Here is a 19,284-nt window from a genome sequence, read left to right as displayed (position 1 = left end):
ACCACATCTGGCTAATTTTTTTGTGTTTTAGTAGAAATGAAGTTTCACCATGTTGGCTAGGGTACTCTAGAACTCCTGACCTCAAGTGATCCTCCTGCCTTAGTCTCTCAAAGTGCTGGGATCACAGAGGTGAGCCACCTCACCTGGCCTCCTTTTTTTTTTCTGAGACAGAGCCTCACTCTTATTGCCCAGGCTGGAGTGCAATGGCACGATCTCAGCTCACTGCCACCTTCGCCTCCCTGGTTCAAGAAATTCTCCTGCCTCAGCTTCCCAAGTAGCTGGGATTACAGGTGCCTGCTACCATGCCTGGCTAATTTTTGTATTTTTAGTAGAGACTGGGTTTCACCGTGTTGGCCAGGCCAGTCTTGACCTCCTGACCTCAGGTGATCCATCCACTTCGGCCTCTTAAAGTGCTGGGATTACAGGCATGAGCCACCGTGCCCAGTGAGAAAGAAAGCTTTCTGATGTCTTTTCCTATAAGGACACTATCCCATTGTGATGGCCCTACTGTCATAACCTCATCTAAATGGAATGACCTCCCAAGTGCCACATATCAAAATACCATCGCACTGGGGGCGAGGGCTTCAACATATGAATTTGTGGGGGAACCCAATTCGGTCCGTAGTATTCTGGACTGTCCCCTCAAATCTATGTCCTTATTACATGAAAAATGCATTCATTTCATCTCAATAGCCCCCACAGTCTAAACTCATTCCAGCATCAACTCCACAGTCTAATGTCCAAAGTTTCATCTAAATAGCATCTAAGTCAGAGCTTAGTGGAATGTACCTGTAGTTCCAGCTACTCAGGAAGCTGAGGTGGGAGGATCATTTGAGCCTAGAAGTTCAAGATCAGCTTGGTCAGCATTGTGAAACTCGTCTCTAAAAAAAAAAAAAAAAAAAATCAATCAATAAATGGAATTTTAAAATGTCATCTAAATCAGATATGGGTGAGACTTGAGATACGGTTCATGCTGAGGCAAGATTTCTTTCCAGCTGTGAACCTGTGAAATCAGGCAAGTTATATGCACATAAAATACAATGGTCAACAGGCATAGGATAGATGTTCCTATTGCAAAAGGCTCACTGGGATGGCAGTGTTATCTCCATGGTTCTCCATACCATTTTCGCAATTTTTCTGTAAATCTGAAACTGTTCTTAAGAAGTTTGTTACAAAAAGTTATCCAAATACTCCCCAGGAAGGCAGGAAAAAGAAACAAGAAATCAGAAAACAAAAATAAAATGACAGACTCAAGCCCTAACATATCAATAATTACATTAAATGTAAATGGTCTAAATACATCTACTAAAATACAAACATTGATAGAGTGAATTAAAAAAGGCATAACTGAACAATATGCAGTTTATAAGGAATTCACTTCAAAAATAATGATATAGGGCCAGCCATGGTGGCTCATGCCTGTAATCCCAGCACTTTGGGAGGCCGAGGCAGGTGGGTCACTTGAGGTCAGGAGTTTGACACCAGCCTGGCCAACAGAGTGAAACCCCATCTCTACTAAAAATAAAAAATTAGCCAGGTGTAGTGGTGCATGCCTGTAGTCCCAGCTACTCGGGAGGCTGAGGTGGAAGAATCGCTTGAACCTGGGAGATGGAGACTGCAGTAAGCTGTGATTGTACCACTGCATACCAGCCTAGGTGACAGAGCGAAACCCAATCTCAAGAAAAACAAACAGGTTGGGCAAGGCAGCTCACACCTGCAATCCCAGCACTCTGGGAGGCTGAGGCAGGCAGATCTCTTGAAATCAGGAGTTAAAGACCATCCTGGCCAACATGGTGAAACCCTATCTCTGCAAAATATACAAAAATTAGCTGGGCGTGATGGTGTGAGTCTGTAATCCCAGCTACTCAGGAGGCTGAGGCACAAGAATCTCTCGAATCCAGGAAGTGGAGATTGCAGTGAGCCAAGATCACACCACTGCACTGCAGCCTGGGTGACACAGCAAGACTTTGTCTCAAAAAAAAAAAAAAAAGAAAGAAAAAGAAAAACAAACCAATAATAAATAAAAAATAGGCTGGGCACCTGTAATCCCAGCACTTTGGGAGGCTGAGGTGGACAGATCACCTGAGGTCAGGAATTCAAGACCAGCCTGGCCAACATTGTGAAATCCCGTCTCTACTAAAAATGCAAAAATTAGCCAGGTATGGTGGTGGGTGCCTGTAATTCCAGTTACTTGGGAGGCTGAGGCAGGAGAGTCACTTGAACCCGCGAGATGGAGGTTGCACTGAGCTGAGATCACGCCATAGCACTCCAGTCTGGGCAACAGAGCAAGACTGTGTCTCAAATAATAATAATAATAATAATAATAATAATAATAATAATAATAAAACAAATAATAAAAATAAAATAAAAAGTAAAGACCAGGCGTAGTGGCTCATGCCTGTAATCCCAGCACTTTGGGAGGCTGAGGTGGGCAAATCACAAGATCAGGAGATCGAGACCATCCTGGCTAACACAGTGAAACCCTGCCTCTACTAAAAATACAAAAAATTAGCCAGGCATGGTGGCATACACCTGTAGTCCGAGCTACTTGGGAGGCTGAGGCCGAACGATGACTTGAACCTGGGAGAAGGAGGTTTCAGTGAGCCGAGATCGAGTCACTGCACGCCAGCCTGGGCAACAGAGCAAGACTACACCTCAAAATAAATAAATAAATAAAATGAAAAGCACCAACCAACCAACCAAACAAAAAACCCAGCTCACTACAACTAACATTATATTTAATGGTAAAAAACTGAATTATTTTTCCCTAAAGGCAGGAATAAGACAAAGATGTCTGCTCTTACTACTCTTATTCAGCATAGTACTGCAATCCCTTGCCAGTGCAATAAGGCAAGAAAATGAAATAAAAGGAAAACTGGTCAGAAAGGAAGAAATAAAGCTGTTCCTAGATGACATGATTGCACAGAAAATCTCAAAGAATCTATAAACAATCTCTTAGAATTAATAAATGAATTCATCAAGGTTGCAGAATATAAGATAAAGATACAAAAAATCTATTGTATTTCTATATATTAGCAAGGAACATGTGTACACAGAAATTAAAACTACAATATCAGTTATAATTGCTCAAAAAGGCCAGGCATGGTGGCTCACACCTGTAATTGCACTTTGAGAGGCCAAGGTGGGAGGATTGCTTGAACCCAGGAGTTCGAGACCAGCCTGGGCAACATAGTGAGAACCTGTCTCTACAAAAAATAAAAAATTAGCTGAGCGTGATGGTATATGCCTGTAGTCCCAGCTACTGGGGAGGCTGAGGTGGGTGGATTGCTTAGCCTGAAAGGTCAAGGCTGCAGTGAGCCATGATCACACCACTGCTCTCCAGCCCAGGTAATAGAGCAAGACCCTATCTCCAAAAAAAAAAAAAAAAAAAAAAAAAGCAAGAAAGAAATACTTAGATGTAAATCTGAAAAACATGCATAGGGCTGGGCGTGGTGTCTCCTGCCTATAATCCCAGCATTTCGGGAAGCAGAAGCAGGTGGGTCACTTGAAGTCAGGAGTTTGAGACCAGCCTGGTCAATCCATCACTACTTAAAATGCAAAAATTAGGCTGGAGTTGTGGCACATGCCTGTAATCCCAGCTACTTTGGAGGCTGAGGCAAGAGAATCGCTTGAATCCAGGAGGCAGAGGTTGCAGTGAGCCAAGACTGCACCACTACACTCCAGCCTGGGCAACAGAATAAGACTGTCTCAAAAAAAAAAAAAAACAACAAACCATTGAATTTGTATCATACACAATGCTGATTAAAGAAGTCAAAGAAGATCTAAATTTATGGAGAGACACACTGTACTCATGGATTGATGGATTGGAAGACTCGACATAATAAAGATGCCAATCTTCCCCAAATTGATATACAGGTTTAATCTGATTCCTATAAAAATACCAGCAAGATTTTTTGTAGCTATAAAGAAGTTGGCCAGATATAGTGGCTTACACCTGTAATTCTAGCACTTTGGGAGGCTGAGGTGGGAGGATTGCTCGAGCTCAGGTGTTCAAGACTGCAGTGAGCTATGATTGCATCACTGCATTCCAGCTGGCACTCCAGCCTAAGTGACAAAGGGAGTCCCTGTCTCAGAAACAAAATCAAAAGAACACAACTTTTGCTCTGCAAAAACCCTATTAGGAAGAAGAAAGGGCCGGGTGCGGTGGCTCACATCTGTAATTCCAGCACTTTGGGCGGCCAAGGTGGGCAGATCACCTGAGGTCAGGAGTTCGAGACCAGCCTGGCCAACATGGTGAAACCCCATCTCTACTAAAAATACAAAAATTAGTCGGATGTGGTGGTAAACACCTGTAATCCCAGCTACTCGAGAGGCTGAGACAGGAAAATCACTTGAACCTGGGACAGGCAGAGGTTGCAGTGAGCTGAGATCTTGCCATTGCACTCCAGCCTGGGGAACAAGAGTGAAATTCTTTCTGTCTCAAAAAAAAAAAAAAAGAAAAGAAAAGAAAAAAGAAGAAGAAGAAGAAAAGAGGCAGGGCACGGTGGCTCACCCCTGCAATTCCAGCACTTTGGGAAGCTGACCAAGGCTGATCACTTCAGTGCAGAAGCTTGAGAACAGCTTTGGCAACGTGATGAAACCCTGTCTCTACACACACATAAGCCACCCCCACACAGGAATAGCTGGGTGTGGTGGAGTGCACCTGTAGTCCCAGCGATACAGGAGGCTGAGGCTGAGGTGGGGGGATCGATAAACCAGGGAGGCAGAGGTTGCAGTGAGCCAAGATGTTGCCTGGCAAAACAGCGAGACTCCGTCTTAAAAAAGAAGACGAAGAATAAGAAAAGACAGTTTACAGAAGAGAAAATATATCCATAATCCACATACTCAACAAAGGACTAGTATCTAGAATATATAAACAACTCTCAAAAGTCAAAACCAAAAAAAAAAATTCAATTAGAAAAAAGGCAGAAAAGGACATACAGTTGGCAAATAAGCACATGAAAAATTGTTCAACATCATTAACCATTAGGGAAATGTAAAATAAAACCACAATAAGCTATCACTGCACCTATCAGAATGGCTAAGATAAAAAATTGGAACACCACCAAATGCTGATGAGGATGTGGAGAAATTGGGTCATTCTTCCAGTATTGGTGGGAGCCTAACATGGCATAGCCACTCTGGAAAATAGTTTGATAGTTTCTTATAAAACAAAACATGCAACAACCCAGCAATTGCACTCCTAGGCATTTATCCCAGAGCAATGAAGACTTATGCTCACACAAAAAGCTGTACACAAATGTTTATAGCAGCTTTATTCATGATAGCCAACAACTAGAAACAATCTAGATGTCCTTCAACTGGGGAATGATTATGTCTACATTATGAAATCCTTTTCAGCAGTAAAAAGGATGAATTACAGTTCACACCACAACCTGGATGAATCTCCAGGGAATTATGCTGAGTGAAAAAAAGCCAATCTCAAAAGGTACTATACTGTATTAATCCATTTACATAACATTCTTAAAATAACTAATTATAGAAATGGAGAACAGATGAGTGATTGCCAGGGGTTAAGGGGCTCAGGGATGGCGGGGGGAAGGGTATGGCTATAAAAAGCAACAACCTTATGGTGCTGGAAATGTTCTGTGTCCTGATTGTGTCAATGTCATCATCCCAGTTGCGATATAGTACTATAGTTTTGCAAGATGTTACCATTAGGGTAAACTGGATAGAGGGTACATAGAATTGTTCTGCATTATTTCTTACAACTGCAAGTGAATCTACAATTATCTCAAAATAATAAGTTTAATGTAATGCCCGCCGTGATGACTCACACCTGTAATCCCAGCACTTTGGGAGGCTAAGGTGGGTGGATGGCTTGAGGCCAGGAGTTCGAGACCAGTCTGGCCAACACGGTGAAAACTGTCTCTACTAAAAATACAAAAATTAGCTGGGCTTGGCGGCACATAACTGTAGTCCCAGCTACTTGGGAAGCTGAGGCAAGAGAATTGCTTGAACATGGGAGGTGAAGGTTTCAGTGAGCCAAGATCACACCACTGCACTCCAGCTTGGGTGACAGAGTGAGGCTCTTTCTCAAAAAAAAAAATAAATAAATAAAAGGCAGGCAGGCAGGGCCAGAAAAGTGTTGAGTCTGTATAATTTTTGTAGCTCAAATGACTAATCTAAAAAGTGAGGACTGGCCGGGCACAGTGCCTCACGCCTGTAATCCCAGCATTTTGGGAGGCCGAAGTGGGCAGATCATAAGGTCAGGAGATGGAGACCATCCTGGGTAACACAGTGAAACCCCATCTCTACTAAAAATACAAAAAATTAGCCGGGCATGGTGGCACGCGCCTGTAGTCCCAGCTACTCGGGAGTCTGAGGCAGGAGAATTGCTTGAACACAGGAGGCGGAGGTTGCCGTGAGCCAAGATCACGCCATTACACTCCAGCCTGGGCGACAGAGTGAGACTCCATCTCCAAAAGAAAAAAAAAAAAGAAAAATATATTATTAGTTTTTCTATTTCATTATAAATTATTTGTAAATATTGGTTTTGGTGCTAACCTAGAATTCCATCAAATTAATTGTCCTCTAATATATAGCCACTATCATTTTGTCTAACATCGTATTCTATTAACAACTCTGTAAGTATTGTTTTTGTACTTAAATTTGATTTGCATTTTAAAATTATTGTTTTAAGGATAAAGTTCCAGAAATAAAATTAAAAATATGAATTTTTTGAGCACACCTTGTCAGCATTAAGTAGTATTATTTAAAACGTTTTTGGGGGGGCAATTTTATAATTGAAAAATATATCGTCTTAATTTGCATTTCTTTCACTGCCTATGAGATTAAAACAATGTGCTACTTTCTAAAAATTCTTAAGTCTTTTGTGTTGATGCTTTTGTTCTGTTTCTATGGATCTGATCTTCCTTCAGAACAGCTCCCCTTCCCAACTTCCTGATTTCTTTTTTATTTTACTTTATTTTATTTTTTGCACTCAGAAAATGATTCGGTTCCAATGCACCAACTTCCTGATTTCTAACAATGACAGTATCACCCTCCTTCTTCCCGCAATTTCTGAAACACAGAGTCATGTTTTTTTCTCTACTTCAATCCCTGGTTTCCCATTTTGGGCTGGGCATGCTGGCTCGCACCTGTAATCCTAGCACTTTGGGAGACTGAGGCAGGTGGATCACTTCATCAGGAGTTCAAGATCAGGCTGGGCAACATGGTGATACCCCACTTCTACAAAAAACACAAAAGTTAGCTGGGCGTGGTGGCACATGCTTGGAGTCAGCAATCTCAGCTCACTGCAACCTTCCTCTCCTGGGTTCAAGGGATTCTCCTGCCTCAGCCTCCCGAGTAGCTGGGATTATAGGCAAATGCCACCATTCCCAGCTAATTTTTGTATTTTTAGTAGAGACAGGGTTTCACCATATTGGCCAGGCTGATCTTGAACTCCTGACTTCAGTTCATCTGCCCATCTCAGTCTCTCAAAGGGCTGGGATTACAGGCGTGAGCCACTGTGCCGGGCCACAGGCCTATATCTCTTTTAAGTCTTCATTCAGTACTGGTTGTCCCATGAATTTGTCCCAGACTCACCCATACGCTTAGACCTTTCATATTATCTTGGCATAGCTTTTGAAAGTATGGGACAGCATGGACAAGTGGGCCTTGGTTTTCTTCTTAAGAGGAAAAGGGCGGGTGGATCACGAGGTCAAGAGATCGAGACCATACTGGTCAACAAGGTGAAACCTCATCTCTACTAAAAATACAAAAATTAGCTGGGCATGGTGGCGCGTGCCTGTAGTCCCAGCTACTCAGGAGGCTGAGGCAGGAGAATTGCCTGAACCCAGGAGGCGGAGGTTGCGGTGAGCCGAGATCGCGCCATTGCACTCCAGCCTGGGTAATAAGAGGGAAACTCCATCTCAAAAAAAAAAAAAGAGGAAAAGGGAAGCAAGGAGGCAGAGTTATTTTGGAAGGAGGGTGATACATTTCATTTTGAACCAGTTGCATTTGGGGTGATGGCAGGATCCTAACATAAACTTATCTCTTGGACCATTGGAAGTGTGTGCCTAGAATTGAGGAGAGGGGCCGGGGACTGGCAGTAACAACTTAGCCACCATCTGCAGAGCTGACTGGGGATGTGGTGGAATTTAGAATATCTGTAGAAATGGGGAAGAGGACCAAAGACAGAGTCTGGGACAACACGTAAACGTAGATGTCAGAGCAAGAGTTCAAGATGAATAAAAACGAATCGTACTTGGAAATGGAGGAGAGGAGCAAAAGAGGAGGAAAACAGGGCAGAAGCAGAGTAGGCCACGCTTTTAAGAAGTTTGGTAAAGGAATTGTGAAAGGAATGTAGTTGAATTTCAGGATAAGCTGGGGAATTAAAACAGAGTGAAGATCCAGGGGGGACAGCAAGTAGGGCAGGAACCACTGAAGGAACAAATCAAAGGGGAGGTTGGGTACAAGTTGTCTTGAGTAGGGACATTTAAAAAAAGTGTGGGCCGGGCACGGTGGTTCACGCCTGTAATCCCAGCACTTTGGGAGGCCAAGGCAGGTGGATCACGAGGTCAAGGGATCAATACCATCCTGGCCAACATTGTGAAATCCCATCTGTATTAAAAATACAAAAATTAGCTGGGTGTGGTGGTGCACGCCTGTAGTACCAGCTACTTGGGAGGCTGAGGCAGGAGAATTGCTTGAACCTGGAAGGCAGAGGTTGCAGTGAGCTGAGATTGTGCCACTGCACTCCAGCCTGGGCGACAGAGCGAGACTCTGTCTTAAAAAAAAAAAAAATGTGTGAAGCTGTGGGTGGGGGTGGGTGGATTGGGCACCCACCATGCTCCGGGGAAGCTTGGGGGCAGCTGTGTGCCCTGGCTGTGAGGTTGTCTGGAAGGGGCTCCTGGACAGGGGGAGCTGAGCAGTGGGAAAGAGGACTGTGTGGTGGGGAAGAGGAGAGAAAGGAGAGCAAGTGGCTGAGCTGGTATCCAGGCTCCCACACCAAGGCAGAAGGAGGGAGAGGGCCTGGGCATCTCAGGAGGGCAGGGCCAGTGCCAAGCTGGGTGAGAGGCTTTAGTCTGAGCCACCTTTGCCTCACTTCTCCAAATATACATTCTAAGTAAAAACAAAACAAAACAGAAGTGTTGGCTGTGTAAATTTAGCTTCTAAAGCCCTCTTCTACAGGGATTCTGGAGCTGCCACTGCACCCAGAAAATGCGCAGCTAAAGAGAACTTCCCCTTGGTGATGGCTGTTAGATTTTACAAGAGGAGGCCAAAGGAGACACATGCCTATGCCAGAAGAACCTTCCAGAGATAGTGGATGCATAGTGAAGCAGCCCGAATTATTTTTACTTTTTTACTTTTTTCTTTTTTTTTTTGAGAGTCTCACTCTGTCTCCCAGGCTGGAGTACAGTGACATGATCTCAGCTCACTGCAAACTTTGCTTTATGGGTTCAAGCAATTCTCCTGTCTCAGCCTCCTGAGTAGCTGAGATTATAGGCATGTGTCACTATGTCCCGGCTAATTTTTTTTTTTTTTTGTAGAGACTGGGTTTTACCATGTTGGCCAGGCTGGTCTAGAACTCCTGACCTCGAGTGATTCACCACCTCGGACTCCCAAAGTGCTGGGATTCCAGGCATGAGTCACTGCACCCAACCAAAAATTCCTTTTTTTTTTTTTTTTGAGACACAGTTTCTCTCTTGTTACCCAGGCTGGAGTGCATTGGCGCAATCTCGGCTCACTGCAACCTCCGCCTCCCAGGTTCAAGCGATTCTTGTGACTCAGTCTCCCAGTTCTTTTTTTTTTTTTTAAACAAGATCTCATTCTGTTGCCCAGTGTGGAGTACAGTGGCATGATCATAGCTCACTGCAGCCTTGACCTCCCAGGTCAGGTGATCCTCCTACCTCAGCCTCTGGTGTAGCTGGGGCTACTGGCATGCACCTCCACAGCCAGATAATTTTTTTTTTTTTTGAGACAAAGTCTCACTCTATCACCCAGACTGGAGTGCAGTTGTGCCATCTCGTTTGTTTCACGGCAACCTTTGTCAGGTGATCCTCCAAACTCAGCCTCCCAAGATGGCTAATTAAAAAAAACTTTTTTTAAAGATGGGGTTTTGACATGTTGCCCAGGTTGGTCTCGAACTCCTGGGCTCAAACGATCCTTACACCTCTATTTTTCAAAAAGCTGGGATGAGATATTTCCACCACGCCTGGCCTCATTTTCTTTCTTTTTTCTTTTTTTTTTTTTTGAGACAGAGTCTTGCTCTGTCGCCTAGGCTGGAGTGCAGTGGCACGATCTTGGCTCACTGCAACCTCTGCCTCCTGGGTTCAAGTGATTTGCCTGCCTCAGCCTCCCAAGTAGCTGGGATTACAGTCACCCGCCACCATGCCTGGCTACTTTTTGTCTTTTTTTTTTTAAGTAGAGATGGGGATTTCACCATGATGGCCAGGCTGGTCTTGAACACCTGACCTTGAGATCCGCTCACCTCGGCCTCTGTAAGTACTAGGATTACAGGCATGAGCCACTGCACCTGGCCTTAATGACCTCATTTTCTTATGTTTAATTCGAGAAATATTCTTTTCATATAAGGCATATATATTCCCCTCCTTTAAAAACAAATAGTAGACTATTTAATATCTTGCTTTATTAGTTAATGATGTTTCTTAAATACGGTTCCAAATCAGTATACAAAGCACTTCCTCATTCTTCTCTTATGGCTACACAGCAATCCACTGAATGGGTGAGCTATGATCTATTTAACCTATTCTTTTTTTTTTTTTTAGATGGAGTCTCACTCTGTAGCCCAGTCTGCAGTGCAGTGCGAGATCTCAGCTCACTGCAACCTCTCCCTCCCAGGTTCAAGCCACCACTCCCGGCTAATTTTTGTATTTTTAGTAGAGACAGGGTTTCACCATGTTGGCCAGGCTAGTCTTGAACTCCTGACCTCAGGTGATCTACCCGCCTTGGCCTCCCAAAGTGCTGGGATTACAGGTGTGAGCCACTTCGCCCAGTTTATTTAATCTATTCTTTATTGGTGGACATTTGGTTTTGTACATGCATTTGTAATTCTGATACGTATTACAAATTACCCTCCAAAGAAATTGTGCTGGTTTATTCTCCTACAATGTGTGAGAGTTGGGCAATTACTTAATCTCAATGTGTGAGAACTTGGGCAATTGCCTAATCTCTCTGAGTCTCAGTTTCCCCATCTGCAAAATAAGCAAAACAGTGTTGACAGTATCTATTTCTTGAAATTTATCGTGGAGATTACTGAGATGATGCCTGTAAAATGTTTGGCTTGTAGGAGTTAGTGCTCTCCAAATAAGGATATGATTTTATTTGTATTTGTGAGCTACTGTCCCAGCCAGGTAAATGGATATGATGGGACCTCCTTGCCAGACTGGAGTTCTCAATTAGAACGAGGAGCAGATGTTGCAGGAAATTAGCATCTGAGATCAGAAGAGCCTCAGCCTCCCCCGTATGTCTTCTACTCCCAGGTCAATCCAAGCTGGCCGATCGCATTGACTCAAAGAAAAGCTCTTGGGACCGAGGATCCTTTCCCCTGATCATCAAGAATGTTCAGGTAGAAGACTCAGAGACTTACATCTGTGAAGTGGAGAGAAAGAAGGAGGAGGTGGAATTGCAGGTGTTCGGATGTGAGTGGGGCAGGTGGGGATGAGGATACCTCCCGCCTGGCTCCCTTCCCCACTACTCCTGCCCCTGCACCAAATCCAGCCTGAGCTGGTGATACCGAAGCGGGCCCAGGAGGACCAGGCTGCCAAACTGGCCTCCAAATCTCTTCGAACCCTTCTTGATCAGGTGGGGGATGGTGGTGGGGCAGAGGAGGGAAGAGGTCTTGGGAAAAGAAAAGACAAGGGAAGGAAACAAGGGAAGGAAGGAGAGAGACTGGGGAAGAGAGGGTGAGAGGAGAGAAGGAAAGAAGACAGAGAGGAGGGGAGAGGGAAACCCTATTTTGCCTGGGGGTGGGCAGCTTGGTGCTGGGAGGAAGGTGATGTCGGGACAGGGATAATGGAGAGGTGATCTTGGTCTCCTGTCCTCTGCTTGGTCTCCTGTCTCCTGTCTTCTCCTTGGGGATGATATGTGTGTGACCCAGCTGGCACACACTGTTCCCTCCACAGTGACTGCCAGCCCTGACACCCACCTGCTTCAGGGGCAGAGCCTGACCCTGACCTTGGAGAGCCCCCCTGGTAGTAGCCCCTCAGTGGAATGCACGAGTCCACGGGGTAAAAGGATACAGGGGATGAAGACCCTTTCTGTATCTCAGCTGGAGATCCAGGATAGTGGCACCTGGAAATGCACCGTCTCCCAGCACCCGGAGCTGTTGTTCAAAATAAACGTCGTGGTACTAGGTAAGGGAAGCCCCTCTCCCCACAGTCTCCTCCCTGCTTCAGGGGCTGACAGGCCCTCCTTCTGCTTCTGGGTCTGGTGCTGGGAGGTCAGAGTGGCAAAGGCTAGGTCCCCTAGAGCTGAGGTCTGACTTGAGGGACTCACTGGGGCCCTCGTCCCCAGTGAGTGGATCGACAGTCATCCCTCAGTGTGGTGGACATGGAGAAAGGAAGGGCTGGGGAAGGTAAGGATGCGAGAGGCCCCAGAGGCTCCTGGAGGCCCCAAAGGTGGAGTGAGCTCCCCACCCCTACCAAGTTGGCAAATCCATTTACTCAGGGACACTAACACCAGCAAGCCAGCCTTGATGAGGTTCTGTGTTGCACCTCTGAACCCCTGAGCCGGGCACTGTGAGGAGACCAAGGTCCTACCCCGGATCCTGTCCCCCTGGGTGCTTATGTGACATAAGGTAGTGCAGTGTGCCAATTTAGTGCATGGACCCTGATTGAAATCCTGGTTCTGCCACCACCATGTGACCTTGGTGTTACTGAACCTCTCTGTGCCTTGGTTTCAGCCTCTGTGAAATGAGGATAATGTTAAGTGGCACAGTGGTTACCTTGTTGTATTAAGGTGAGGACTGATAGACACAAGGCACTGAAAACGGTGCCCGGCACAGAGTAAGCCCGAGTTAAGTGTTCGCTCTTATGTTGTGACGGGTGATGAAATTATGCCCTTAAGGAGTGGAGGCCAAATGGCCTCTGTGTCCAGGAATCCTGAAGACAGTGAGGATCCCCTATGGCTGGGCTGCTCTGTGATGGCTTCAGGGAGGAGGGAAGTGGTCTGCTGTAGGCAAACGCTGGGTGGAAGAGGGGAGGGAAGGCTGGAGAGGCAGGAAGGAACTGAAGTATCTGAAATGATGAGGTGGGTGTCTGGGCCACCTGGTCCTTTTCCATTGCTCTGCCGCCCCCACATGCCGACTCCACCTGTGCACCCTCATCTTCCTGTCTCCTCACCCAGGGTCTCTCCCTTCCCACCTCCAGCTTTCCAGCAGGCCTCCAGCACAGTGTATAAGAAAGAGGGGGAACAGGTGGAGTTCTCCTTCCCACTCGCCTTTGCAGCTGAAAAGCTGACGGGCAGTGGCGAGCTGTGCTGGCAGGCGGAGAAGGCTTCCTCCTCCAAGTCCTGGATCTCCTTCAACCTGACGAGCCAGGAGGTGTGTGTAAAAGTGGTTACCCAGGACCCCAAGCTCAGGATGGGCAAGAAGCTTCCGCTTCACCTCACCCTGCCCCAGGCCTTGCCTCAGTATGCTGGCTCCGGAAACTTCACCCTGGCTCTTAAAGGGAAAACGGGAAAGTTGCATCAGAAAGTGAACCTTGTGGTGATGAGAGGTGAGGGGCCAGGCCAGGGAAGGGAGGGTAAAGGAAGGAGGTGGAGGGGCCTGGCCCAGGGCTCCTTCCGAGGCAGGCCAGGCCCCAGGAAAGGATGCCTAGGCCCTGGTCACCTGGATGAAGTGAGGGAGGGCCCTCTGGGTTTGGGGCTGGTTTTGAACTGCCACCTCCATGAGCCAGCTTGGGGCTGGCTTCACTGAAGATCCCCAAAGCACTTGGGCTAAGAACCAGGGTTTCAGTTCTGCCTGTGACCAACCCTTTGTGACCCTGGCTAAGCCCCCTCCCACTTCCGGCCTGCTTCCTGACCTGTCTAATGAGGATAATGAAATCTGTTCTCTGTACCATAGTAATGATGATAATGTCAAGCTCCAAATTGAGTTTCTGGCTTCCTCATCTCCTTATCATCGTAACAACTCCACAAATAATAATGGCTAAGACTTGTTGCTTAGCATGTGCCAGCCCCATCCAAACACTTTACATGTATGCATGCCTTTAACTACTGGCGGGCACAGGTTGTTAAGTCACTTGTCCAGAGACACACAGCTGCTAAGCAGTGGAGCTGGGATTCAAATCCAATACCACTGGACCCCAAACGCTGTTTTTCCTCATACGACTGGATGAAAACCTGCTATAAAAGGCTAAAAGAAGGCCGCCCATGTAGAGTATCATTTTAATTGTTCTACTGAATCTCCTTAGAGCTTGAAGGTGCTGGGGACCTAGAGACCCAGGCTTGCAATCTCAGCCTCTCCTTCCTCTGCAGCAACTCAGCTCCAGAACAATTTGACCTGTGAGGTGTGGGGACCCACCTCCCCTAAGCTGATGCTGAGCTTGAAACTGGAGAACCAGGAGGCAAAGGTCTCCAAGCAGGAGAAGGCGGTGTGGGTGCTGAACCCTGAGGCGGGGGTGTGGCAGTGTCTGCTGAGTGACTCAGGACAGGTCCTGCTGGAATCCAAGGTCGAGGGTAAGGACCCAGGTTCCGTGGCCTCTGCCTCCTGCCCTGCGGGACCTTCCTGTGGTTGGCAGAGACCATCCCAGAGTTCCAGCCTCCCAATGCCTGAGTTGGGGGGTTATGGATATGGTGTCCTGGAGGCATAGAAGTGATGAGGTGTGGTGGGGTGTGGTCCTGGGCTCTAGGCTGCCAACTGCCATTCTGCAAGTTCCCACTCCCTCAGGTCTACAGCCGTGGAATGGGGCCCACCTGACTAAGAGCCCCCTTCCTGTCTCCTGGCTTTTCTCCAAATCCAGACACACACTAACACACACACTCACGCACTCACATATGCACTCTCACATACACACACACAGTCACACACACACGGACACATGCATACACATACTACATACATCCACACCCACACTCACATCTATGTACTCACATGCACTCATGCACACATGTATTCTCACACACTCACATGCACTCACACACACACTCACACACTCATATATGCACTCATACACACACACAGTCATATACATCACACACCGTCACACACACACACGGACACATGCATACACATACTACACACATCCACACCCACACTCACATCCATGTACTCACATGCACTCATGCACACATGTATTCTCACACACACTCACATGCACTCACACACACACTCACATATGCACTCATACACACACACAGTCATACACATCACACACAGTCACACACACACACGGACACATGCATACACATACTACACACATCCACACTCACACTCACATCCATGTACTCACATGCACTCACGCACACATACACACACACATATACTCACACATTTACGCACATAGTCCTACCCACACCCACACACTCAGACACACATATTCATACACACACACATGCACTCACATATTCACACACACTCGCTTACACATACACACACACACACACACACACCAGGGTCTAGGCCACTGTTTCTACATCTCCAGAGTGACCCATGGTCTCTAAAACACAAAACCGCGGCCGGGCACGGTGGCTCACGCCTGTAATCTCAGCACTTTGGGAGGCCGAGGCGGGTGGATCATGAGGTCAAGAGATGGAGGCCATCCTGGTCAACATGGTGAAACCCTATCTCTACTAAAAATACAAAAAATTAGCTGGGCATGGTGGCACATGCCTGTAATCCCAGCTACTCGGGAGGCTGAGGCAGGAGAATTGCCTGAACCCAGGAGGCGGAGGTTGTGGTGAGCCGAGATCGCGCCATTGCACTCCAGCCTGGGTAACAAGAGCGAAACTCCGTCTCAAACAAAACAAAACAAAACATAAAACCGTTTCCCCAGCCCTGGCAGCCTTTGAGAGCCCCCAGGCACCCCACCCCTCTCTCCCAACCCCAGGATCAAACCCAAAACTGGCCAGGAGGGGTTGGGGGGCAGTCCCCTGCTTCCCGGAGGAGGGTGGTGCATTGAGCACATTTCTCTCTCTCGCAGTTCTGCCCACATGGTCTCCCCCGGTGCAGCCAATGGCCCTGATTGTGCCGGGGGGTGTCGCGGGCCTCCTGGTTTTTACTGGGCTAGGCATCTTCTTCTGTGTCAGATGCCGGCATCGAAGGGTGAGTGACCCCACGCCAGGTCCCCACAGGGCCCTCAACCCTCAAGCCCCTGAGTCCTGTACCAGGAGACTCTTGCCTGGCTCCCTCTGCCCACCCCTAAGCTCCCTTGCTGCCCTGTCCCAGATCCCTATCGAGGGAGAGACAGGAAGGAGCAGAGAGTTAATTCCAGGATAGATAGCCTGAGCCAGGTAACTGCTTCTCCTCTCCCAGCTTCCCCCACAGCCCCCACCAAGGGGCACCTCCCTTCTGGAGGCCGGGGACCCTCATGACTCCCTTCCTTGTCCCTGGACAGCGCCAAGCAGAGCGGATGTCTCAGATCAAGAGACTTCTCAGTGAGAAGAAGACCTGCCAGTGCCCCCAGTAAGGGTCTGGGAGGAGGGGTTGGGGGAGGGGAAAGGGAGAGGGGAGGGAGGGAGAGGGGTGGGGGAGGGGAAGGAGGGAGAGGGGAGGGGGAGGAAGGGGAACAAACAGGGGCAGGATGGGAGGATGGAGAGGAGGAAGGAGTTGAGGAGGGAGAGGTGGGGGTGGTGGAGAGGAGATGGGGGCTGAAGGGGTGTGGTGGAGAGGATGGAGGGGTGGGAAAAGATGGTCAGGAGCTAGGAAGGAGGCAGGAGTGGGAGGGCAGCTGAAGGAGCAGCAGGCCAGGGCCTTTCTGGACTCATTCTGCAGCTGTGGTCCAGAGGCTAGCACTGCATTGGAAAAGAAAAGCCATGGGAGTGTTAGAACACAAAGGGGTGTTCTAACCTCCTCCCCTTCTTTGTTCCTGCAGCCGGTTTCAGAAGACATGTGGCCCCATTTGAGGCATGAGGCCCAGGAGATCCCACTCGCAGCCTCCCCAGGGGTCTGCCCCACGTTTCCCATTGGGCTCATGGCCTGTGGACCAGATGAATGTAGCAGATCCCAGGCCTCTGGCCTCCTGTTCTCCTGCTCCACAATTTCTCATTGTTTCTCCTCCTCTGTTCCCACCCCCTGGGCTAGGCCCCAGCTTTATCGGTTGAGTGTTGCTCTCAATTTTCCAGAGGCTTAATCACACCATTCTTCCCCCACTTCCTTTCCCTTCAAGCCCTGGCCCTTCTCTCATTATTTCTCTCTGACCCTCTCCCTACTGCCCATTTGGATCCCAGGGGAGTGTCCAGGGCCAGCCCTGCCTGGCATGGAGAGTGAGGCTGGGTGTCTGGAAGCATGGAACCCGGGACTGTTGTTTTACAGGACAGGACCCTGGGACCACAGAGGGCAGGAACTTGCACAGAATCACACAGCCAAGCCAGTCAAGGTTGGATGCAGAGCCAAAGGCTTCTGACAGCCAGCACCTCCTGCCCCAAGCCGCCCGCCTCTCACCCTGTGTGGGCAGGGCCACAGACTCATGTCCTGACCTTGCATAAACAGCCCCTCTGGACATATCCCCATGTACACAGCCACAAGAGATGTTTCACATCCTCTGTCTATTTGAGACTTACAAAAACCCTACAAGGCTGGCAGTAACAGAACGAAAGTGATCATTCCCAGTTTATAGACCAGAACCAGAACTTGGAGAGGCTAGATGATTGATTACCCAAAATCATACAAACGCTGGAGTTGGGGCTAACCCAGGCCCATTGTCCCAAGTTCCACTGCTGCCTCTTGAATGCAGCGACAAATGCTACACGGCTCTCAGCAGTGGCTAGTGGTGGGTCCTCAGTGAGTACTTTTGGGTTCACAGGAGCACAGCACCCATGGGAAGACCCATCTCAGAGAGTTTATGAGCATGGATGAAGGCCTCCCTGTCTAAAATCTCTCCTTCATCACCTTCTGGTGGCAGAGTCCTGTTACCAGAGGACAAAGCCTTTGGCTCTCCTCAGAGTGGAGGCTGGGAGCACAGGCCCTGTGGGAGAGAATGCCCAGTGACCAGCCACTCACCCTGTGCAGAACCTTCTGGAAGTGAGCTTTGCTGGGAGACGGGGTGGCTAGCCTCTAAGGGACCACAAAGGTGATTGTGCCAGCCTCTGTGCCTGCCCCATGCCCCTCTTCACCCTCATCCAAGACCATTCAGGACACAGGGAAATCAGGGTCACAAATCTTCTTCCTCTTCTTGATCCATTTCGCTCAGGATCCCCTCTCTTCCTACCCTTCCTCACCACTTCCCTCAGTCCCAACGCCTTTTCCCTCTTTCCTTCTCCTCCTATCTTTAAAGCCTGCCTCTTCCAGGAAGACCACCCTATTGCTGCTGGAGCTCTCAATTTGCTTACTTTGCATTTGCACCCACTCTCCACCCCTGCTCCCCTGAGCTGAAAGAAAAATACAATAAACTTACTATAAAGAAGATGCTCGTCCTGTGTGTGTGTGTGTGTGTGTGTGTGTGTGTGTGTGTGAGAGAGAGAGAGAGAGAGACCCCTTCTCTGGGGACCAGGAATCTTTTGGTCTTTGGGGTCTGACCCAGAGGAGAGTTGTCTGCAGAGTGTGTCCCAGGAAGGAGACGAAGTTTCCCTGGAGAGGGAAAAATTCTGTGGATGCTGGCTGCCCACCTCCACACCCCAAAGGGCTCTACGTGGGCCTGTGCGTGTGTGAGGCTGAGACTCTGTAATTACACGTGTGTGATATACTGTGGGGGAGACACTCAGGGTGGTGTGAGCACTCCTGGTGTATATGTGTGTGGCAGAGAAAGGACTATGAGAAGCTGTAACGTGTGTGCAAATTGTATCCCCAACATGTGTGTGTTCCAGGAGGAGGAAGCAGAGTGTGAGTGTGTGTGTGTGTGCATGTGCCCACATCCTTTTAGCTCATGCACACCCACCCCCAACTCCACAAGCAGCCTCAGCGTGCACTGTGAGCCCCTCGCTCCCAAACCCAAGGTCCAGCCCTTACACAGATGCACACGGCGACACACACTTCCTCCTCCCCGAACAGCCAGCTCCTCAGTCCCCAACAACACCAGCTGCCTCTAGGAGCTTGTGTTCGTGTTGAAAAACGGGAAAGAGTGGGGGCAGGACATGAACCATTTCACCAATGAAGCCGGTTCCCAGCCCTCCTCCTCACCCTCTCCCTCTCGGCGCCTTCCT

At 48.2% G+C, this 19,284-nt stretch overlaps 1 protein-coding gene across 2 annotated transcripts in view; it reads left to right on the top strand.

Annotated features, from left to right (window-relative positions):
• CD4 (CD4 molecule) overlaps positions 1-18,548 on the top strand; it is a 31,889-nt gene extending 13,341 nt beyond the window's left edge. The window contains exons 4-10 of one of the 2 annotated variants that reach the window (XM_021670978.2): positions 11,469-11,627; positions 12,111-12,341; positions 13,356-13,703; positions 14,464-14,664; positions 16,128-16,249; positions 16,542-16,609; positions 17,019-18,548. In XM_021670978.2, coding sequence (XP_021526653.2) covers positions 11,469-11,627; positions 12,111-12,341; positions 13,356-13,703; positions 14,464-14,664; positions 16,128-16,249; positions 16,542-16,609; positions 17,019-17,049 — 1,160 coding nt within the window. In that variant the 3' untranslated portion in view covers positions 17,050-18,548. 2 annotated transcript variants of the gene reach the window in all.
• The last annotated feature ends 736 nt before the right edge of the window (positions 18,549-19,284 follow it).

The sequence above is a fragment of the Aotus nancymaae genome, unplaced genomic scaffold (genome assembly GCF_030222135.1).
Source record: "Aotus nancymaae isolate 86718 unplaced genomic scaffold, 86718_ANA_hifiasm-v0.15.2.pri h1tg000016l, whole genome shotgun sequence".
In the NCBI taxonomy this organism is placed as follows: Eukaryota; Metazoa; Chordata; class Mammalia; order Primates; family Aotidae; genus Aotus; species Aotus nancymaae.
This window is presented reverse-complemented; position numbering and strand designations above follow the sequence as displayed.